We start from the raw sequence: 24,806 nt of genomic DNA, 5'->3' as shown, positions 1-24,806 counted from the left end.
AATTGAATTAATTACTACTTAAATGGCCTTAATAGGCCTTTGACAGTTCGGCGGACGCGCAGCCGACTTGGGTGCACACCCGCCAAACTGAAAATCTAAATGACGCGCGGTGACGTTGGGATGCTCGCCCGACATCACCACACATCATTTTACGTGTCAGCTAGTGGGCCCCGCCCTGGCTCGCCAACCAAAGAATTCTGCCCATAGTCTGACCAGGCTCCCAAGGATTATGGTGGAATGCTACATGCTGCACAGCTTTCCCTCACTAAACCTCCTCATGGAGGCCTGGCAGGATGAAGGCCTCTCAATCAGTAAAGACAATTAAGCATGGGCAATAAATACTGACCTTTCCAGTGATGGCCATATCCTTCAACTGATTTAAAACCTGTTTATGTAACTCTGTATCAATTTTTTGTTTGATAACATTTCTGTGAAGTGCTTTAGACTATAAGAATATAAGAAATAGCTGGAGTAAACTATTTAGATCTTTGAGATTACTCCACCATTCAACAAGATCTTGGCTTATCTTCTACCTCAACTCCAACTTCCTGCATAATGCCTTTTCCCTTCATTTCCTTAGTACACAAAAATCTATTAACCTCTGTCCTAAATATGCTCAATGACTGAGCATCCACAGCACTCAGGGGACAGAATTCCAAAGATTCACAACCCCCTTGAGTGAAGAAATTTCTCCTCATCTCAGTTCTAAATGGCTGAGCCCTTATTCTGAGACTGTGACCCCATATTCTAGATTCCCCAACCACAGGAAACACTTTCTCAGCATTTACCATTTCAAGCCCCTTCAGAATTTTATATGTTTAAATAAGACCACCTCTCATCTCCTAGACTTTAGGGAATATAGGTTTAGTCTATGTCGTATAGGGGTCTGGCACACATAGGGTTAATGAGGGACTGAGTACAGTACCACCCACATAGTGATGTAAGAGAGCACATGACACACAGCTAGGGTCAGTCTAGTGTTGGACAGAGCCATGTGGACCAGCAAGCATGGAGACAGCTCCTAGCTTGTATCCTTTACAGTATGTTTGTAAATGGTTCTGAGAGTCATTAAAGACTTCCAGTTAACCTATGTATGACTACAAAGACTTCCTCAGACCTGCTGAACAGTATCCAACTCCCTATAACATGGTGAAGGCTTGTGGAAATACCCAAGACCTCTCAGAAACTGCAGAGAAAATTTAAAATGCTGGAAGACTGAGAAAAAAATTAAGCAAAGCAGTCTGACCTGAAAAGAAGCTCCTGAATCAGAGGCGCAGAAGAAAAATTGCCAGGAAAAGGTTCCAAAGAAAGGTTTGGAAGCTGGGGACAGAAATTTAAAATTATTTACTGTGGTAGAAGACTCCATTGAATATTCTTTGGAAGTCCAGCTTCAGATCCCGGAGTGCAGAGTCAGCTGTCCAAGCAAGGGTGAGCTAAATCTTTTAAAACTCCAGGCTACAGCAAGTCCTGAGAAATCTTTAAATAATTCAGAGTCAGAAGCAGTTTGAAAAGACCCATCATGAAAATCCAACCCCCTAGTCATGCTCCAAAATTGGAAAAATAAATTTCGGAAGAATCACGCCTAAAGAATCAACCTTGAAGACCAACAAAGGCCAGGATTCAATGTTTTCATGACCCTAAAGCATTGTGCTGAAACGGAGAAGTCTGCAGCCTTTGTTTACATTTTTTTCAAACCAACAGCAGCACCATCTTGAATTTCAGCAACTTCTTAAAGCTGAACGTACACTTTAAAATATTTTAACTGTGGAGCATAAACCCACTCTTCCAGATCAATTTGGATTTATCCAAGGCCCTGATCATTCATATAACTGGGGACCTTGGAGAAAAAGATTCCTCAGATTCATGATTGCTTCAGTTCTGGATAAACAGACAGAATCTCAACGAGTTAACACACTGCTTTACTCAATAGGCTCAATTACGGACAACATTATTGAAAAAACAGGGAATCAATGAATCATCTGCTAAATTTGGAATACTAAAATCATTCAATGTTTATGTTAATCTAAGAGGCAATAAAAAAGCTAAATTTAAAAAGCAAGTCCTGCAGTCAGGAGAACCTGTCGGTTCATTCATCAACGATCTGTACAGGATGGCAGTAGGTTGTGAAGACAGAGACTTAAAATCTGAACTCATCAGAGAACTGTGTGCAATTCTGGCCGCCACATTATAGGAAGGATGTGATTGCACTGGAGGAGGTGCAGAGGAGATTCACCAGGATGTTGCCTGGGATGAAACATTTAAGTTATGAAGTGAGGTTGGATAGACTTGGGTTGTTTTCATTGGAGCAGAGAAGACTGAGGGCTGACCTGATCGAGGTGTACAAGATTATGAGGGGCATGGACAGGGTGGATAGGGAGCAGCTGTTCCCCTTAGTTGAAGGGTCAGTCATGAGGGGACACAAGTTCAAGGTGAGGGGCAGGAGGTTTGGGGAGGTGAGGAAAAACTTTTTTACCCAGAGGGTGGTGATGGTCTGGAATGCACTGCCTGGGAGGGTGGTGGAAGCGGGTTGCCTCACATCCTTCAAAAAGTACCTGGATGAGCACTTGGCATATCGTAACATTCAAGGCTATGGGCCAAATGCTGGTAAATGGGATTAGGTAGGTAGGTGAGGTGTTTCTCACGTGTCGGTGCAAACTCGATGGGCCAAAGGGCCTCTTCTGCACTGTATGATTCTGTGACAGAATAGTGGTTGAGGTAGTAGATGACACACTCTCTGATCTCAAGCAAGCAAAGGAAGATCTAACCCTGAAAGAGGCAATCTAAGTAGTTAGGCAGTCAGAATTTGTGAGCAGCACAGAACCATTTTAAGGGGAGAAAATAAACCATGGTGCAGGGGCCAGCCCAGAGTTCAGTTAGTTAAGTACAAAGACACTCCAGGTCAGGGAAAGCAATGCCCAAACAGGCCAGCAGAGCGGATGTGCCAATGCTGCGTAGCAAAACACCCTTACAGGTGAGATCAATGTCCTACAATTTCAGCCCAATGCTTCCAGTATAACAGGATTGAGCACTACGGCAAACTGTGCAAGATAAAAATGCTGAAACGCATAGAAGGCTTAAAGATTATCCATGAGGTCAAGGCTGCAAGCCCAGAAGATACACAGCCATACTTTTTGTGTGAGGTCAAAGATCTTGGTTTCTCACTTTGGAATGTGGACATTTCAGTCAATGGCCATTGAACAAATTTTAAATTAGACACAGGAGCCAGCGTGACAGTCCTGTCAGACAAAGAACCATGGCTAAAAGACTTCTGGCTATGAACACAGACAAACCAATCTACGGGCCCAGAGGAATCCGACTTCCAGCCATAGGCATGATTCTGAAATCGCTAAGGTATGGTGGCAAACAAATCTTCAAGCTGATGTACATCATCCACAATCAGCCTTTCTCTCTCTTGAGCAGAGATGCCTGTGTAGCCCTGGATCTCCTCAAAACAGCAGAAGATCTCAAGACAACCACTATTGCTAATCGCACAGAACTGCAAGTTCCCAAGTGCCCAAACAAAAAAGAGCAATGAAGCTCTGAAGAAGTCATATGGATGCGCAACGTTAACTCTGTCCACAGATGAAGCCAGACCTGCTGCACTTTTCCAGCACTTTCTTTTTTTTATATAAAAGAGTATCCGGACTGGGGCTTCAGCTCTGTGCTGTTTTCTCTCTTTGTGGAGCAGGTCTGTCCATTCTCATTACAGATCAATGGTAAGACCAGCCAACCACCAAGGAGGTAACCATGATGCCTCCAGTGGAGAAAATAAAAGAGAGCAGAAGATACACAGCCATACTTCAGCAGTGTGATAAGCCTCAACCTTCGGCTCCAACAGATGGTACAGCACGGTACTGCAACCACCGAACATACGCTGCAACTCCCAGCCAGCTTGCCAAAGCCACAAAAGGTGCTGCAATCAGGTAGCAGCCATTCATTGCCAACAGTGAAACACAGAGGTGAGCATACCACTAAACCTCATTCTAGTCACAGGAATACTCATCCTCTGTCACAGAGGATGTCATGATGATCCACATGACAAAGCAGAAGAAACAACAATGAGATAAGCATAATGTTCATCAAACCCACATGAAACGAGTTAGGGTAGCAACCACTGACCAGCGCAACAGCCGAACCGACCAAATACAGTTCAACATGAAAGAATGAAAGAAAAGGATGAAAATGTACCCAGGTGGTAGAACAACTTCCAAACCTATAGGAATAACCAGCAGCGACAGAGTCTACCGCTTCACCAACAATAGTGTGAACAAGATATGGGAGGATTACAAACCCTCCAGGCCGCCTGAACCTTTGAATTCAAGGATTTGAAGGGGGGAAATGGGGTAGCGATAATGTAGTAATGACAATGTAAATGTACGATAGTTATAACAATATAAGAAATAAGGTAAACTATAATCACTTAAAATGCAATGAATAAAGATTCGGGGAGAGGTGTACGATAAGGGTCTGGCACATATCGGGTTAATGTGGAACTTAGTACAGTACCGCCCACAGTGATGTAAGGAAACATATGACCCGCACCCAGGGTCAGCCTAGTGTTAGACAAAACTGTGTGTACCAGCAAGTATGGAGACAGCTCCTAGCTTGTACTCTTTACTGTATATTTGTAAATAGTTTTAAGAGTCAATAAAATCTTACATTTAACCTACGAATGACTACTAAGACTTCTTCAGACCTACCAAACAGTATCCAACACTATAAAACAGTCTACATAATCTCTCCTCATAACCTCTCATCCCAAGAACATTCTGGGCCAGAATTTTACATTCAGCATGTGGGTGCATGACTGACAAGCTCGAGCGTAAAATGACCAGTGATGACGTTGGGCATGCGTCCCGATGTCATTGCTCACTCACGTAATATTTTGTTTGGCAGGCGCGCCTGCCGATAATTGAAAGGCCTATTAAGGCCATGAAGAAGCTAACTGAAAACAAATTAATGCTGCCCGTCCAACCTTATGGTTGGTGGGCAGGCGAAAAGGCCAAGTGGTCTTTACATTTTTTAGGAAACCTCATCCATGAGCGGGATGAGGTTTCCTAAAGCAAATAAACATTAATTAAAAACTTTATTTTTGAATTAAAAACACGTCCCAGCTCATGTGACAGAGTCACATGAGGGGACATGTTTTTTTGAAATTTTTACTATCTTTATTAATTTTTTTTAAAAACACTTCAATCTCAAAGACAGCTCCATGAAGGAGAGAGTTCATAGTCTAAAGTTGTTGAACTCAATTTAAGTCCGAAAGATGTAAAGTGCCTAATTGGAAGATGAGGTGCTGTTCCTCCAGTTTGCGATGGACTTCACTGGAACATTGCAGCAGGCCAAGGTTGGACATGTGGGCATGAGAGCAGGATGGTGTGTTGAAATGACAAGCGACAAGAAGGTCTGGGTCATGCTTGCGGACTGAGCAAAGTGTTCCACAAAATGGTCACCCAGTCTGCGTTTGGTCTCCCCAATGTAGAGGAGACTGCATTGGGAACAGTGAATGCAGTGGGCCAAATTGAAGGAGGTGCTAGTGAAGCTCTGCTTTAACTAAAAGGAATGTTTGGGGCCTTGTACAGCGAGGAGCAGGGAGGTAAAGGGGCAGGTGTTGCACCTTCTGCGATTACATAGGAAGGTGCTGTGGGAAGGGGATGAGGAGCTCGGAGTGAAGGAGGAGTGGACCAGGGTGTCATGGAGGGAACAGTCCCTACGAATGACAGAGGGGTGAGGGGAAGACGTGTTTGGCGGTGGCATCATGCTGGAGTTGGTGGAAATGGTGGAGGATGATCCTTTGGATGCAAAGGCTGGTGGGGTGAAAAGTGAGGACAAGGGGGTCCCGATCAAGGTTCTGGGAGGAGAGGAAGGTGTGGAATATGGGTCAGACACGGTTGAGGGCCCTGTCAACCTAAGTCTACATTTATGATATTAGTACTTTTATGACTCTGATACAGAAGGCATTTTCTTGATAAACACATCTGAAACCTAAGTTCCCTGACCAGTGAGGTGAGGAATTTGAGGTCAGGTAAAAGAAGCTGACAAATATTCTTGGGGGTGGCGTGTGAAAGCTCAAAGCAGAACCAGGAAGGTGCCAGTCTGCCTCCTGTTGGCAGATCATGAATCTAGGTAGCTAAAGAAAAATACAGCAAGGACAGGAAATAGCTTGGAACATGATCCAAAACAGGAGCAGGTAGCTAACAATAAGAAATCTAATTCATATATCTAAAACTGAATCTACATACTTGTAAGCAGCACAGAAAAATAAGTTATGAATGGAGGAGGGAAGAAATACTTCAGAAAGTTAGCTTCATTTGTCATCTAGTGGCCAGAGTCAGCAACTAAATAATTATAGGTGACAATTTACTTGCAAGTTTGTGGTTTCAATAGAAATTGTTGGAAATATTCAGCAGGCCTGGCAGTGTCCATGGAGAAAGGAACAGATTTAATATTTCTGGTCAATAACATCATTAGGCCTTTCGTTATCAACCTGAAATGTTAACACTTTGTTTCTCTTTCCACAAATGCTCATTATTTCCAACATTTTCTGTTTTTTGTTTCAAATTGTCAGCATGAGCAGTATTTTGCTCTTGTAAGTTCAATGTGTTATGATACCCATATAGGCCAATAACTTTAAAAAAGAAATTTGAACTTCCATAGCTAAACGGATGACAAAAAAGATTTCATGTTTTAAGACTTTTACTGTAACAAGCAAACTAGGATCAACAGTGACTAAACACCTCAGGCGGAATTGTCCCAGATTTGCTCCAAGTGCGGTAGTGGGCGGGAAAAAGGATTTACCCACTGGCAGCAATGGTGGTTTTTCACGTTGTACCATCCCAACCCGGCATCATTAATCATGCATTCCCGGGAAACACACCATTTCACTGGCGGGCAGCCTCCAATTCACCCATCATGTAGTCACATCGCCACTTCCTCACAATGGCGGGCATACTTAAAATGCAGTTGCGTGCACACTTCTCAGTGCTTCCAGCCCAGGACTGCTGCATAGAAGACATGGCCCCAAAAGGTAGAAAGACTGTAGCCCCCTGATTCAGTGATCCATCCCTGGGATGCCTTCTGGACACCATATGTCCTCTAAACCCATGCTGTCCACAGAAGGCCCATCAGTGTCACCAATCTGGCTTGGGAGGCGGTGGAATTGGTGGTCAGTGCCAATGCCACACAGAAGTGGTTTATCATCCAGTGCAGAAAGAGGATGAATGATCAGCCAGGGTAGGGCAACCATCTCATCAATCTAAACTCACAAACTCCCAAGCCCATCACACATTCACTGGCATCTCAACTCACTGCCAGCTCAAGGGACATCATCACTCACTCTTTCACACCCTCACATCTCCATCTGGCCTCATCTCCACTGGAGACTGCCTCCTCTGCCCTCACCATCTTGAGGCCATTTGCACAGGTCAACATGTGCCCCGACACACACCCTGGGATAACCCGCTTCCCGATTAATGCCCTCGCCTTGTAGCGTCTTCCCTAGCCTGAGGCCACTTCTCCCCTTGCCCAAGCAAGCCATAGCCCTGCAGCCGTTGAAAAGCTGTCCCACCTCACAGCTGGTCTCATAAGTAGAGACCTGCCTGTGAGCCCCCGGGATGTGGTGCTGCATGTGAAGCCTGGCACTGATGACCATGAGTGCTGACCAAAGCAAGGTAAGCAAACAAACCTCAAAATCCTGAGCGAAGTGCAGCTTGCCAGGTGCATGTCGCTTATGTTCAGTTGTGAAACACTTTGGTATGGTGTCTGGATGATCCAGGGTGAGGGGATAATGCCAGCGAGCTGGGCTTGTAATGATATGCATATGTATTACAATGAAGTTCCTGATGTGCTGCAGCGGGAAACGTGGCCCACCATTCACAGACAGAGTGGATGATTGCAAACTGGTTTCATGACGGTGTAAATCGGTTTTTGGCCTTCCTGCCATATTGTCTGCTCTCACGTACCATGACGCCCAATGCCTTTGTGTTGGCAACTTATACTTTAAACTACAGAGCAGCACAGAACCTTCCCTTTTACTTTTAACATAACTGAAGATCCCATTTCACAACTGCACTTATACAGTTCCTTAGGCAGGCATTCAATTCTCCCAGAACCAGTTCAAAGCGATTCCTTAGCTCCAGAGGGTTTACTTCTGTTCTTTTCCTTTCCCAGCTTAATACCTTTTAACCTTGGCATCGTCTTTCACAGTGAGGGTCTTTCCTGCAGGTTCCCCCTCTAGTGCAAGCTAGGTGAATCTTCCAGCCTTGTTTCAAATCCTGATTCATTTGGCCTTTTCAATCCGAGCGTGAGCTCCCACCAACATTCCTGCATGGTGAACCATAGAAACATTTGGCTTCTAGCTGCTCTCTCTTTTCCAGATCCTGGCTGACTAACTTGTCTGAGAGATTCAGTGAAATTTTAGGAAATCCTGCAATCCAATCCTTCAATGGTTTCTTAAGAACTCTCCCCATCTCAAAGTCCATCTCCATGGCAGCATGAATCACATGGGCCTTGTATCCAGGTTGAAATGCTGATTGGCCATTCTATAGACCACAACTCTATTCTATAATTGGAAGTAAATGGGCAGTTTAAAGTATAATCATTTATAACCTGACATTCTCAACACCTTTCTGGGACTTTGGAGACTAGGGCCAGAATTTTGAGGTCATTGGGCGGGCATGGCGAGTGGGCCTGGGAGTGATTGGGCCCAGACCGTGATTTCCCGTTTCAGGCCAATTAAGGCCTGCCCAGCGTGAAATGTGGCTCCGCGCTGGCTGGGAAGGACCAAGAGGGGGCAGGGGCAGGAGCCGATCGGCCACTGGGTCCAATGGTGACCTGTCGGCCAGTTTAAAAACGTCCCAGGCAACTCCTGGAAGGCTGCTATGGAAGGATGTCTCATGTACTCTTGCTATGGATTCGAGTGCAGTTGGACACAGCAGGTGGGAGGGCGGATTGGGTGGGCACTCGGCCCCCCCACTTTTCTGATGAATGCCTTGCCATCCTCCTGGAGGAGGTGGCAGCCAGGGGGGGACACCCTTGTCCCCAAGGTGGGAGGAGGAGGCCACCACACCTCACCAAGATGGCATGGGAGGAAGTTGCAGCAATGGTGAGGAGCCATGATGTGGTACAGAGCATCTGGATTCAGTGCCAGAAGTGCTTCAATGAGCTGCTGTGCTCAATAAGGGTGAGTACCATGTTGGCATGGGTCAGTGTGCAGAAGTGTTAAGGTGTGGCTGTACCCTCATGGACCTCAGGGGTGCTAGCGTCTTAGTGGCAACTGTCAAAGATGCTGGAGCTGGCCAAATGGGTGAGCCCTGGCTGCTTGGACTGAGTGCCTTGTGGCTCGAGGGCCATGACTTGGATGTGCCCTCCTCAGCTGGGGTTGGCCAAGCTGCAATGGAGCTGCAGTCACAGAGTGGACTTATCAAAGCATTGTTTTAGGAGAAGATGGCCCACAACAATATTGAAAAATTGTGGACTGGCAGAGGCCCCGCTAGCCTCCTAATCCTGTCCAGATACCAGCAAGATGCCCTGGAGCTTGACAGCCAGCATGCACCCCATGCATCTGGGCCTGCAGAGGCACAGGTGCCACACAAAGGTAAGAGTGCAGTGCACAGAGGTGAGACTTTCGGTTTGTGGAACCATTCTAGTGTAGTGTCTCCTTGAACTTGGAGTTCCCATTGATCATTGGAAGACGAGGGCACCATGATGCAGATCTCCATGGTCTCACCAGAGTGCCTAGCATGCACAATGATGCTGTGTTGACTTTAACTAACGACATGTCTTTGTTCCCCCTTTTAGGTTCGCTAGCAGGCATGCATTCTGCGGACCCCGAAGGGCCACCCCAGAACTGGAGGACCACCGAGCTTCTGTTGCACCTGCATCACACTCGCTCTCTAAAGCAGGCACCAGCGCAGATACCAGCATCTTGGTTGGCATTAAATCAGTGGCTAGTATCTCGCTGCACACTGGTGAGGGCACTTCACACTCGCTTGAGGTGCAGGCAGAGGCAGAGTGTACGCAGGGCACTGCCAGTCAGAGGACTGCTGGAGACCAGGACCAAGCGCAGCCGAAGGCTCATGATGAGCCTCTGGAGTCATCCATTAGGCGGCAAATGCTGGGTGTCCAGTGAGATGTACAAGAAGATCTGGCGGAGATCCATGATCTCTGTGATGGAGGAGTCCATGCAGAGCATGAGCACTGCGTTGACTCATGGCCAAGCGCACTGCCTCCTCCATTGAGAGAGTGATGACTCTCATGGAGAGGCAGCTCCAGGAACAGAATCAGGGGTCCCTACGGCTGCACTGGGACCTGCAAGCCCTCATACAGGCACTGATCTCAGTGTCCATGTGGGAGATGGATGAGGCACCCAGTATTCCAGCTAGGTGCCCGTTCATCAATGTTGAGCATGGAGGCCCAGAGCGACCTCACGTTGACACATGACCTGCCTGCGGGCTCCCCACATGCTGCTCTGGATCAGGGCAGCAGCTCCTCTGCCCCTTTGCCAGTGGCTTGGCATCTGATGAGGCTGCAGCGACTGGGGAGATGCCAGCCGTGGCACTGGTCACTCCCTCCCAGGCGGAGCCAGCACAGGCTCCACTGGCCAGAGGATGACCACCAAAGTCATCAAGGCCAACAAGGCGACAAAGTCAGCAGGCTGTTCCAATGCCGGTGCCAGCGAGGGGAGGGTGGGGGGTGGCTGGTCACCAAGATGTAGCACTCACAAATGTAATTTAAGGGCACCATGAACACAAGGGGGACAGGTCATTGATGATTTTATGTTCATTTATGTTGACTTTACGTATACTGGTCTAGAGTTGAAGACCAGGAACATTTATGTAAATATTATTGAACAGTTAGAGTGAAATAAATTGTGTTTTTGTCATAATGACCTGAGTATGCTTCACTTCTTTGTTTCATTGGTACATGGAACGCCGGTATGTAATGCAGGACATGGGGGCTCTGGACTTAATTGCACAGGCGCTGTGTGTTCTTTGCGTTCAAATGAAAGTCCTTTCAGACATCCGGGATGGAGGCGGCAGCCCTGGCATGCGGGTAAAGCTGATCTTTGGTAGCCTTGTTGATGGAGCATTGGATCAAGGCGTCTCTGCCTCCTGCAGGTTACCGAGGTCTGGCTCCATGCCCTTGGCGTTCTCACCATGCCTATCTTTGGACTCATCATCTGTGGCCAGTGCAGCAACATCAAGATCCTCTCCCTCCAGTGGGTCCCCCTTTGCAATGCCAGATCAAGGAGAGCTAGAGAGCTTAGCATGCAACCACTATCAGTGACACCTGCACTGTGGGGTGTTGTAGTGCTCCACCTGAACGGTCCAAGCATCGGAAGCGCATCTTGAGAAGACCTAGGGTCCTCTCTCTCATTGCCCTTATGGAGGCATGACTCATTGTAACGCTTCTCTGCCTCTGTTCTTGGGTGGTGGAGAGGCGACATGACCCACCTTGTCAATGGATAGCCCTTGTCACCCAGCAGCCATCAATCCAGTCGGGCTGCAGCACTGAAGAGCTTCGGCACTTGGGCGTGTCTCAGGATGTACACGTCATGTGAGCTTCCAGGTATCTTGCACAGAGTTGCAAAATCCACATCCTGTGGTCACACATTATCTGCACGTTCATGGAGTGGAAGCCCTTCCTGTTGCTGAAGGCACCGGGCTCACCTGCTGGTGCCTTGATGGCCACATGTGTGCGTCTATTGTACCCTGGACGTGGGGGAACCCAGCAAATGCTGCAAAGTCTTTGGCTTGCTCAGTCTTGCTGGCTTCGTCCATACAGTAAAGAATAAAGGTCAGTACTCGCCTGAACAGAGCTTTTGTCACTAGCTTGATGCAACTGTGGACAGCTGATAGAGAGACTCCACACAGATCCCCCACTGACCCCTGGAAACACCCAGTGGCATAGAAGTTGGGGGCCGCTGTGACCTTCAGAGCCACTGGCATGGGGTGTTCACCCACACAGTCACAGCTGATCTCAGGCCCAATTATCCAGCAAATGGAGGTGACGGGCGCCTTTGAGAGCAGCATTGCACCTCAGATATATTGAGGTAGCTGCATCAGTGCCTGTAAACCCTGACAGCAGTATAGTGGCGTCTTCTGCAGCACCTTCTGCCTTGGACTTCCTGCTGGCCCTGTGCCCCTTGTATCTGCGCCTCTCCTCCCACAAGTCTCTACCCTGGAAGCTGTATAGGGACAGATGGCCTCCTCTCCCTTCTGCCCCTCTCTTAATTCTCAGAGAAGGTGCCTCCGGCGCAGGCACAATCCCCATTACCAGGGTAATGGGAGGCTGTCTGATACCTGGAAGGGTCCACATGGTCTGAATCCTCTGGGGGCCTTCCAGACACCAATAAGTCCTGAAATAAAGCCTGGAAATGCTAAGAATGAAGCCCAGAAGAGAGATGACACTGCCAAGTATCAATAAGCAACCAGCAGCAAACTATCTCCAAAACTACTCACTACTCACACTGGCAATGCTGCTGACCCTTCTTATCCCAGTCATGGATGAGGTTTTTGAAAATATTGGTTGGCTGTCTGCACATTTTGCCCTTGCGACAGTGCAAAATCGCACGGGCAAGGAAAATGTGCCATCAGTTGGACTGTTGAGGGCATTAAGTGGCCTATTAATTAATGGCGGCCACAGCTCCGGCATCTGTGTGCACCCATAGATCAAAATATCGCGCGAGTGCATGATGATGTTCGGATGCTCACCCGACGTCATTGCGTGCAATTTTACACCCGATCAGGTTAGGTATGCGCCCACCCGCGGGATATAAAATTCTGCCCTAGCAGTGTAACCACTGTAAACACAGATGCTGCTGCCATTCTCTTTAAGTATGATCACCTTACAGCTTCTTTCTAGCAAAATACTAGGGCCTCATTTTAATCTTTAACAGCCACATCACCCAAGCCTGTTTTCGGGAAGATTTTAGAATAGGTCACATGACACCCTTCATTTTCAATTTTTTCAAATTTTCAATTTTTTTATTCTTTCACGGGATTTGGGCTTCGTTGACAAGTCCAACATTTGTTATCAATCCCTAATTGCCCATGAGAAGGCAGTGGTGAGCCACCTTCTTGAAACACAGCAGTCCATCTGCTGCAGGTACATCTGCAGTGCTGTTAGGAAGTGAGTTCTAGAATTTTGATCCAGTGACAGTGAAGGAACGCTGATATAGTTCCAAGTCCCGATAGTATGTGGCTTGTAGGGAACTTGCAGGTGGTGGTGTTCCCATGCATCTGCTATCCTTGCTCTAAATGGTAGAGGGTTTTGAATGTGCTGTGGAAGGAGGCTTGGTCAGTTGCTGCAGTGCATCTTGTATATGATATACACTGCTGCCACTTTGCATTGGTGGTAGGGTTGTCAACTGTAATTAAATTTATTCCTGGAGTTTTCATCACATGACTTGCCCCCACGATCCAGATATTATTTGGCCAAAATATCCACTCTTGCCTTCCTATGCGAAAATACTCATTACCTAATTGGATTATGCTTGCTATTAGTCAGATAGCCTTTTCCTCCCTACATTTTCAATATTTTTATAAGTGGTCAAGTGAAATGTTCAAGGAAAATGACAAAAAAAACTCATTTTTTAATGACCCTATGATTTTTCTCCAAGATTACACACAGCAGTATCCTGGAGATTGATCTTCAATTCTGAGAGACTCCAGACTAATCCTTGAGGTTTGGCAATCCTAGTTGGTGGTGAAAGGCGTGATTGTTTAAATTGGCAGGCGGGGTGCCAAACAACCAGGTTGCTTTGACCTGGATGGTGTCAAGCTTCTTGAGTGTTGTTGGAGCCACCCATCCAGGCAAGCGGAGAGTATTCCTTCGTATTCCTGACCTGTGCCTTGTAGTTGGTGGGCAGACTTTGGATAGACAGGAGATGAGTTATCTGCTGCAGAATTCCCAGCCTCTGACCTACTCTTACAGCCACAGTATTTGTATGATTGGTCCAGTTCAGTTTCTGGTCAATGGTGACCCTCAGAGAATGTTGATAGTGCAGGATTCAGCAATGGCAATGCAATTGAATGTCATGCAGAGATGGTTAGATTCTCTCTTGTTGGAGATGGTCATTTTGCAAAGGTCACTTGCTAGTTATCAGTCCAAGCCTTCCTGCATATGGACACGGACTGCTTCAGTACCTGAGTAATTGTGAATGGTGCTGAACATTGTACAATCGTCAGTGAACATCCCCACTTCTAACCTTATGATGGAAATTCATTGATGAAGCAGCTGAATATGGTTAGGTCATTTAATATGTTGAAAATCTTTTGCATGTTTGCACATCATATCTACATTTCTGTCATACTTTTATGTTGACTTTCCTTTATAAATTTCTACACCCACCTTTATAATAAAATTGTCTCTAAATTAGTTACATCCTCTGACCAGTGATGGCACTATAATGGCTCAAGTTTGTCTCTGCCAGGTCATCAGTCTACTGCAGAAAAATGTCAATGTTCTAACCAACTTTACTTCTGTTTTCCAACCTCGTCTTAAGTTTTCCTTTTTCACAATAAATAATAGAGTATTATATAAGAATAAGGGTAAAGAATAAAATGGCACGTGAATTTTGTGAGCTCGTCCAACTATCTCCTGCTATCTAAGCCCGCTTCACATGAAAACTTGTCTTGACTTCTTGTGTCCATTGGTGATTGGTTAGGATAATATTAAAATGCTTCTATATGGTGCACATCTTAACCACATATGTCACTTCCTGTAACACTGGTGCAGCAACATTTTGTAATTGGAAAATCATGTTAACATTTTATAATTGGAAAAAAACCTCATCTAAGCAGTTGCTTGTAATAGTTTGTGAACTAATCAATTCATTTAAAATGCATTTTGAATAAAATTCAGTTTCAACTAAAATTTCTAGTATATGACTGAAACACCAAAAATTAATATTTCACAATAACACAATTACGTTTATTAATTGAACAGTCTGATGTCTTTTCATATCTTCATTAAATAATTTATAGGGAGATTCACAATAGTGGAACTGAGGTTTGAAACTGAGCTTTATTTTAGGCAAGTGATTTAACAAATGCTGGTTACTATTCTGAATTTTTCAAGCAATATCTATGATCAATAGGAGTAGTGATTAATAGTAACATGATCTTGCTTTAGCAAAAAAAGATTGCTTTTTGATGGCTGTCTTGCTTTTAAAGTCACTTTCCCCTTTATTTGGTTGCATATTCAGCCTAAATTTGTCCTGAACCATTTTTGAGTCTTACGGGGCTGTTATTAAACATGAGAAATGACATAAATATTTACTATTTATAGGGAGATTCACAAGAGTTAGTGGAACTGAGGTTTGAAACTGAGATTTATTTTAGGCAAGTGATTTAACAAATGCTGGTTACTATTGTGAATTTTTCAAGCAATATCTATGATCAATAGGAATACTGAGCCCTGCAGAACCACAATCGAAACAGCCTTCCAGTCACAAAAAAACTGTTAACCATAATCTTTCACTTCCAGCCACTAAGTCAGTCTTGGATTCAACTTGCCATATGCTTGTGGATACTATGAGCTTATTATTTTCTGACCATTTTGACAAGTGGGACGTTGTCAAAAAGCCTTGTTAAAATCAACATGGGCTACATCAAACGCAATTCTGTCATCAACGGTGCTATCTCCTCAAAAGATTTTGATCAGTTAGTCTGATACGAATTTCCCTTAATAAATCCATGCTGACTGTTCTTGATTAATCTTTACCTTTCTAAATAATGACTCATACCATCTGAGCTTTTCCCCAATAATCTGTCCACCACAAAGATTAAACTGACTGATCTGAAATAGCTTGATTTATTCCTTCTCTCTTTTAAAATATTACAATGCTAGCACTCCTATAGCACCACACTTATAGCCAGAAGGATTCGAAAAAAATGAGGGTCAAAGCTTCCACTATTTCTGAGTCACATGGACTTGAAACAGTAAATCTGTTTCTTTCTCCACAGAGGCTGCCAGACCTGCTGAGTTTTCCAGCATTTTTTGTTTTTATTCCACTATTTCTTTCCTTTCTTCCCTTAGCAGCCTGGGATACATTTCATCCAGCAACATTAATTTATCGATTTATGCAAAATATCTTTATATTTCCCCTGTTTATCCCGTCCAATATTTCACACTCCTCAACTACAATGTCTACATCATCCCCTCTTCTGTGAAAACAGATGCAAAAGTATTCATTAAGAACTATGCCCACATCATGCACCTCCATATACAAATTACATTATTGGTCTCTAAGAGGCCCTACACTTTCCTTGGTCATCCTCTTGCTCTTTATGCATTTATAAAATATCTTTGGGTTTTCCTTGATTTTACTTGCCAATATTTTTCATGTTCTCTTTGCCTTGCTACTTGTCATTTAATTTCACCACTGCACTTTGTGTAGACCTCTAGGCTTTGCAAAGTATTGATCTTTTGGTATCTGGTATAAGCCTTTTTTAACCTTTTTATTCTCTATTATGCTCTTTGACATCCAAGGCAATCTAGATTTGGGATCACCCTTTCTCTTTCTGGGAACATATTTGTTCTGAACCTTTTTTGTCTCCTCCTTGAATGTCTCGCACTGCTCTGACACTGAGTCACCTTCAAGTAGCTATTTTCAGTCAACTTTTGCTAAATCACATCTCAGGTAGTGGCCTTGCCCCAATTTAAAATTGTTTCCTTAGTTCTGTTGAAGAGTCATACGGACTCGAAACGTTAACTGTGTTCCTCTCCGCAGATGCTGTCAGACCTGCTGAGTTTTTCCAGGTATTTTTGTTTTTATTTTAAAATTTGTACTCTTGGTCTATATTTACCTTTTTCCATAGCTATTCTAAATCTAACTGAGTTATGATTACTACTAGTACTAAAATGTTCTCCTGCTGATACCTGTTCCACCTGCCCAGATTCATTCCCTAAAACCATGTCCAGAACTGCTCCATCTTATGTTGGGCTAGTTATGTACTGGTTATAAAAAGTTCTTAAATTTTCACTCCTGACTACTTAAGGTTGTCACTTGGAAATAAAGTAATGTTAAATATATATTTCAGGTCCTTTACAGTCAAATAGCAAGCAGCACAGAAATATTGATTGAAAGTGGAGATGGGATATTGCAGTTCTTTGCTTCTGCTTCAATATGCTAGTGTAGTAAATTAAAATTTCTATATCTTTAAAATAGTGAAACAAAGGTTGTACTGAGTCAGGAGTGAACAGACGCAGGCTAAAGCTGAAACAAAAGTTGAAAAGCGGAAGCAGACCGAAGCATATCTGTATATCGGGTGGCACAGGAGTGCCTTTGTTTTCACTCACATTTTGGAAATTACGAGCATAGGTGCAGTTGATGAATTGGCTTAAGTTTGTGAAAACAGATCAAAAACAAACTGGGGTTGATACAAGGATTAGATCCCTTGAACTAGGAACCTGCAAACTACAAATCTGTATACTATAGAAGCGAAACTGATGATGAGAGATCACTGACAAATGTTCCCACTAACTTGTGTGTAGGTCACGCAGCAGCCTGGTAGGTACCATGCAATCCTGTTCCATTTAAATACTGCATGTGCACAGCTGCAAAGGAAAAAAATAAAGGCACTGCATATTGAAAAGCTTGTCGCGCACAACAAAACATTTTTCAAGGGAATTATATTCCCTCATCCTCCTCCAGCTCAAAGACACATTGATCACTTCAATTATAGCAATTCTGGCTGGATATCTAAGTGAACACCAACCAAGAATTGAATTGGAGAATTCTTTATATTGCTTGCCATAACAGAGGTCTTCTACCAATTGCGCTAATAAAATTGTAGCTTTTTATATTTTACATGCTGGCCACAACCACAGGAGTTTGAGGGAAATACGGAAGCAATCAAGTTCTGCCTCAGGAAGACGGGATTGCACTCCTACATTCAATCGCCTGCCATTGCTGATTCAGCAGTAGTATGTAGAATGCACGCCTCAGATCTTGTACTTGCTCAGGTGCTATGCTTTACAATGTCAGCGATCATGGCTTTCCAACATTCACGGTCCTTGATATCAGCCAATATTTTGGTGTTCTCAAATCTTATACCTGTTCTGCTCAAACTGTCAAGTGTATTTCCTCCTTTGCCTCTCTCTTGCTTTGCTTCCCTCAATTTTACCAGATATACCAGATGTTCTAGTTTCTGTCTCCTAAGCACATGCCCAAATAATTACAGAAATACCTGGAGTTGGCGGAAATGGCGGAGGATGATCCTTTGAATGCGGAGGCTGGTGGGGTGATAAGTGAGGACAAGGGGGACCCTATCATGTTTCTGCGAGGGAGGAGAAGGCGTGAGGGCGGATGCGCGGGAGATGGGCCGAACACGGTTGAGGGCCCAAATAATTAGTTGTATCCTGATCATGTTCAAAAGTTCTTCTCATGTGCCTGCTTTGCTCAAAACTTCCTCAGTAGTTGTTATCCAACTAATCTGCGTGTTTCAGAAACCCCTTTTCTGTTGCCTTTATTTTCCATTGTCATGCTTACATTCCAACTTCCACATCAATATAACGTTCACCAGATATAGCATTTTAGTACTCTCCTTCTGCTTCCCATAGATATGTCTTTATTTCTAAAGAGGTCTGATATTTTTGTGAAGGCTTGTTTTGCAACTCTTTTTGAACTTCTTGATGTCTTGATCACTTTTCCCATCAGATGATATTAGGCTATTGTATTTGTTTTATTTCCTTTGACTTTACTGTTATTTTGCATCTGAGTGTAATCCTTTCCTTTGATATTAACATGCACACTGTTTTGCTGCAGTTTAATCATTATCCATCTGTTACTGTTTATTATAATTGAAACTAAAAGTCTTTGAAGACTTTCCTCTATCTGCCAAAATTACTGTCTCATCCACATATCTCAGATTATTTACATTCTGTCCTGGTAACTGACAGATGTCTTATAAACATTTCACTGTAAAGACTAAAATGAGCTGGAGACAGAACACAAATTTGTTGCACTCCTCTTTTTACAGCTATCCATTCATTGTATTCATTGTATTGTTTGGTCCCGGTATAAGTTCTGAAGCAGCCTTATATCTTTCCTTTCTATGTCCAAGTTAGGTAGCATTTCAAACATTGGTTCATGCCTCACTCTGTCAAACAGCTTGGTGTAATTTATAAAACTAGATATACACTTTTTGGACTTCTACTACTCTCTCCATTATCATTCTTAACATAAATGTTGCATTCTTTGTTCCTTGTCCTTCAATTAACACATTGTTCTTCTGATGCCTCTGGTCTAATTCTGTTTCATGCCCTCATCATGAGTCTTAGAATGATTTTGATTAAGTGGCCGATCGTTCTAACAAGTTCACATTCTTGGTCTTTTCTTGTGTCTTGTACGAAAGCCACCGAGTTCCAGAATCATGTTTTTCAGGGTCTAAACCCTCAGCTACATTTGTTGGGGTGTATTCAGCTGTCAAAGGTTCAATTATCCAGGTTAATTTTTTTTCTGATGTCAAAGATAGGAGAGAAACAAGTACAACTTTCAGTCTGTGATAAAGTCAAACAGTGCAGCATACCCTAGTTTCTTCTCTCTCCCCACTTTTATCAGGAGTAATTTAAAGAAGACAGGATGAACATAAATGCCAGATGCTACACTACTCCATTTTAATTCAAACATTACAGATCAATACTCAATTTTAAACATATCCCAATCGAGTACTGTGTCTACATAATAACTTTACATCCTGCTCTCCATTTTATTTGTACATTAAATACAACTTTGCATTGAGAGACATGATTCTCATTTTATTAGTGGACAAAGGTCAACAGATCCAAATAATTTCTTTTAAGTCACAATATTTTTATGTCTTATCATACAACACACCATTGTATTTACTATGAAACAAGATTAGTTACATGCACTAGAGGCCCTCCTTAGTTAAGTGGCTTGATACTTGTGTGAATGCATATCTCCTTCAGGAAATAGCAGAAAAATCAAGTATAAAAATAGAGAAGAAAATAACTGCCATCCCTCAATATATCTGAGGAAATTAGGTAGGAAAAACCTTGAGGTACAGGAAGACTGGCAGCAGTTTGGTTTAAAAGAACACCTTCAGTAATGATCACATTACCACCACTTCTTCATTAAGCTGGAAGAAGCATTTCCCCCAAAATTCTCACCTACATAAAATGGCCAAATACCCTTACCTTGTCATATTCTTTTGTTTCTTTTTAAGGTGGAGAGGGAAGAAGTGAAGGTGTAAGAAGGGTGACAAAAGTCTTCTGTGCAGAGATTTACATCATTCACTCTTTTTATAAACTGATTTTGGGATATAATGATAAAATTAACCTACATCTCTGACTTAACAATTAAGTAACTGCATTGAAGGCCAGTAATATTTAAGTTAGGAAATACTGGAACAAGCGTTTTCAGATTTTGGTAGGTTCATTGCTTGTGTCATCAGCACATAGCTTACATCAAACTGTACTATGCTTAAGGGCATCTCCATTTTAAAATGAAAAATTTAAATCCATGGGAAAAAAAAGAGAAAAACAGAGCTGAATTTTATAGACCACCCACAGCAGGAAAAGCAAGTGAGTGGACCCTTAAATTAGGGCATGTGCCATCGGCTGTGTGCCCACCACACGAGAGTTGTTTGCCGTCCCCCACCCCACCATAATTTTATGAGCATCAGGTGAGGTGCTCGCCTGTGGCACAATTGAGGCCCTTAAGTGGGCAAACACTGCCCAATTAAGGGTCTTGTTCCACTATCGTTCTGATTTAACAGGTGGCGGGAGAGGCTGGTGCTCAACATGCAGCCCTGCCAGAGACCCCCACCTCAGCCTTGTCTCCCCAAGTCCACCCATTCCCTGCTTTGCCCAACATGCCCTCAATCCACTCACTGGGGTCTGATCCCAGAGACACATATGGATGTATGTTCATGTTCATCGCTGAATGCCACCTCCTTGACCTACCTGCAGCACTAGCAGTGGCCACTGCTCCTCCTATTGGCCTCCAGCTTTACGAGGAGGGACCTTGTCATGAAGATAGACGGATGTCCCAGCTCATATTGATTAAAGGGTTGTTGCCTGAAAAATTAAGGCAAGGCGACCAACTAAGCAGAGAACGGCTCGCTACCAACATTTACACTGGGGTGTGAGAAGCCTGTCCTCAGCATTTAATTCAGCCCATAATGTTTAATATAATAATGTGGCTTTCCAACTCAACATAAACTGACTAATCTATATTTTAGATGGAGATTTTGCATCTTCATTTGAGTTTGGTTTATGAGGCTACTCGCATTGCCACAAGTTAATTACAGCATGCCAAAGCCCTTTGAGTATGTGATTGCCTTAAGGAGTCTTTCCTTGAGCTTGTCCTTGCTGGAATAGTCTGGAAGCAGCAGTACATTGAAGCAAGTATGTGTTGTTGGTAGCCTGTTAGGGAAAAAAACAGCCATGAACACAAAGTCATTGATTCTAAGTTCTTAGACATGTAGACTTTTAATATTTAAAAAAGCCACATTGCAAAATAAATCAAAATGTTTTGAGTGGAGATTATAAACCTAAGCAAAATATTACTTGTTGCCTTACTCACTCTTCTCTCCTTATACCATGATCCAGTTGCTACAAAAGAACTTGTATCTATGTAAGCACTTTACACAAACTCACAATGTCCCAAAGTGCCATTTAGCCAATGAATTCCTTTTGAAGTGCTGTTACTGATGTTATACAGGGAAATATAGCAGCCAATTTGGGCACATCTTGTCCCACAACAATTAAATAAATGACCAAATAATCTATTTTAATGATGTTGGTTAAGTGATAAATGTTGATCAGGATCCACTATGAAACACAGTCTGTTGGTATGGCTCAAGACTTGTCCAGGTGAGCACAACGATGGACAAATCAGCAAAACAAAATTACTTCTAGAAATCAACCAGTGGTAAATGGAAAGCCATTTTTTGAAACAAGGCTGGACAAAAATCCAATGTTGCTTTGAAATGCCTTTGATCTTACTTACATCAATGATTTTCATTTTGAATCTTCAGTAAACAGAAAAAACCTCTAGCTAATCATTTGCAAGATAAATTCTACCAGTGGATTTGAATCTTACACAACATACAGGCACTGGTGGGCAATCATTTGTTGTCCCCTGTATTTAGTCAGAGCACTCAGCTTAGTGTGTCATTAGGTGTTTACAATAACACCACCTAGAATTTTGGAATCTACCTAAATACAAATAATAGATGAGGAAGGGACAGAAAACAATTACAAGCCATTGTATGGGAAAGGAAACAGCCTGGAATGTTAAAACTAAAGCTGCTGACCCCCACTAAAGGCTGCTATTTTGCCCCATCTTTCAGAAAAAAAGAGGAATAATTTAAAATTACTGTGAATTATCAACCAATTCTTACAGCAGCAGGATTAATATAATGACTCCCTCCACAGGAAGATTAAATTCACAAGTATCACTAATGTGATGAAAAAACTCAGGCCAGTTTGAAACAAAATCAAAACTAGTAGCAAGGTATGAATTTATATACCTTTGTTACATTACCACATAAGTCATCAAATATGCTGTACTGCCATAAGGGTAGAATGCACAACTTGCAAATTGGATACAAGCAAGACAAGTCTGAGTGCAAGAAACAAATTCAGTTTTTTAATTCCATGTGTGCACTGCTTTTTTTGTACAATTTAAAATAAATCAACCTTCTTCAGCAGTAGCATGCGAGTCCAATATGACTTTTGCAGAATGTAAAGCATCATCCTAGAGTATGAAACAGCAGCACTTCCAATCATTAGAATATGCATTGCATCATCAGCTGGTTTATGCTCCATGGCTGGTTATAAAATATGGGAGGATTGGCTTTATTAAATCTTATCTTAATTCAGTGAATTTAAGTCAAAAATGAAGCATCAATGAATAGAGAACGAGGTGAAGGGCAAAAGCTGATAATTGCCTGCATTTACAAAATATAAAGAACCTGGCTTTGAAAATTTAAATGAACCACACTTTTAATAGTCATGGAGGAGGTTAAGATTTCATGATCTAACCATTGCACTGAAAGATAAATTATTTGAGGAAAGCTACTGAATATACCCTGGAATGAGAAGACTGTGAACTTGTCCCAACATTCTGCTATCTATTGCTTCCAATCAACCTACCCTAAACTAAAAATTTACAAGTTCTTCCAATTCTCCTGAAAAAAAATTGAAGTTTGAAACAGATATATCCCCTAGTTAGCTGCTGTCCAAGTCTTTTTTCCTCCTCCTCCCTAATGCGCTTAGCTAGAGAAGAGATGTCAGGCTGGGGACGTGAATTTGCTAAGCCAGGGTGGAGAGACTGAACAGTTAAGTCGCTGAAGCATCTACAGAATAACAGAGAATTTTGTTCCCAAATCATTAAAAATATGGCAGATGAAATTCGATGTGCTAATTGCAAGGTATAACACATTGCAAGGTAAAATAGGAAACACATCGATACAATGAATGGTGTTAAATGACCCAGGGGAAAGGCTGAAAGATATGATTACAGTGAAAGATGTAAATTAGGGGCATCCAAGGGACTCTGGTGTCCTTATTTTTACAATGATCATTGTATGTACAGCAAACTAGATGAACCAAATACTCAGGGATTGGCTGCGGCATTAGCTAGCCTCATCCTCACCTGGTGCCATAGCTAATTCTGGAATCTTATTGGCAGAATATGATTTCAGTTCATTTTCCATTTGTTGAGCTTCCTAGTTCAACGCTATCCCAAGGTCCTTCTCCTTTGAGAAAGGGTTGGCCTGATACTGAGATATGGTGCACATTGATAGCCTGAAAAGGATGAGCTTGTCGTTGTCAGGCCAGAGTTCCTGGCAGATCCCAGACAAATTTGGGGCACGGTGTGGGAATATGGTGGGTTGGGGTGCAGGGGCAGAAGTTATTATCTACCTAAAACCTGTCCAGGACCCTTCCCTCCTTGTGTTGCAGGGGCTAATGTTTGGAGTATTTAGGAACAGGTAGTATGCTGTTAACAGCTCATCAGGACCTGAAGTACTGGTGGAATAGGGCTTTCAACTGTGGCTGGAGGCATTCCTGTGGGCTTGATCACATGGTGTTGGGCCTCCTGACTTCTACAAAAGTTTTTTGAACTTACTTGATAAAGGTTGAGTCCCCTGCTACTGAGAATCTTTGTGGTTTTGCACCTGCAGCTGTTCTGAGAGAAGTTTCAAGAACTAGGTCATCTGAGAACAGGTGAAGAGGAAAATCCAAGGGTGGGGAAAAAGGGGAACCAATTCTCTCCATCTCTCCTACAAGCCCCACTACCCTCATTCCCTAGTCTCTCACTGTTGACAATTCGGCAGCCCTTCCAGCCTGATTCCCTACCCTGTGAAATCAGGGCCCAATTTCTAACACTCAGCCTGACCAGCAGTTCCCAGCTTTTGTATAAAGGAGATTTCTTTACCCAGCATCTATAATGGCAATGAAGCCTCTCTATCTCTGCGTGACAGCTAGGCAAGCATTCAATCCCAGACATTAAGCATTTTTACTGCCACTGCAAATGCTCGATAAAGCAATCTCCATAACAGAAAGACTGCTATTTTCTCAACAGCTGCCACCTCAAAGTTCCAGACAAGTAGGTAAGTTGTAAGCTGACTTAGTACAGCAAAGGCTGTCTATAGATTATTATCTGCAAGGGCCTGTGGTTTCAAAGTGCAGTTTGTATATAATAAAATGAAACTTATTTAGGGCTGTCAGTGAGTGTCAGCTTTTTGGGAGTATATATTGGTACAGATTTCAACATACTAAGAGGTGCAGTCATTAGGAGTCAAATTCCAGTGCATCAAATTATATTG

At 43.1% G+C, this 24,806-nt stretch overlaps 1 protein-coding gene across 2 annotated transcripts in view; it reads right to left on the bottom strand.

Annotated features, from left to right (window-relative positions):
* Positions 1 to 19,599: 19,599 nt before the first annotated feature.
* LOC121277309 (ubiquitin-protein ligase E3A-like) overlaps positions 19,600 to 24,806 on the bottom strand; it is a 46,207-nt gene continuing 41,000 nt past the window's right edge. For both annotated transcript variants that reach the window (XR_005942856.1, XM_041186601.1), the window contains one exon: positions 19,600 to 21,396. Coding sequence is in view for 1 of the 2 variants with exons in the window: in XM_041186601.1 (XP_041042535.1) it covers positions 21,276 to 21,396 (121 nt within the window). In the remaining variant the exon portion in view is untranslated. The remainder of the gene's footprint in view (positions 21,397 to 24,806) is intronic.

The sequence above is a fragment of the Carcharodon carcharias genome, chromosome 1 (assembly GCF_017639515.1).
Source record: "Carcharodon carcharias isolate sCarCar2 chromosome 1, sCarCar2.pri, whole genome shotgun sequence".
Lineage (NCBI taxonomy): Eukaryota > Metazoa > Chordata > Chondrichthyes > Lamniformes > Lamnidae > Carcharodon > Carcharodon carcharias.
Note: the sequence above shows the minus strand (reverse complement) of the source record. Positions and strands in the feature narration are given on the sequence as shown.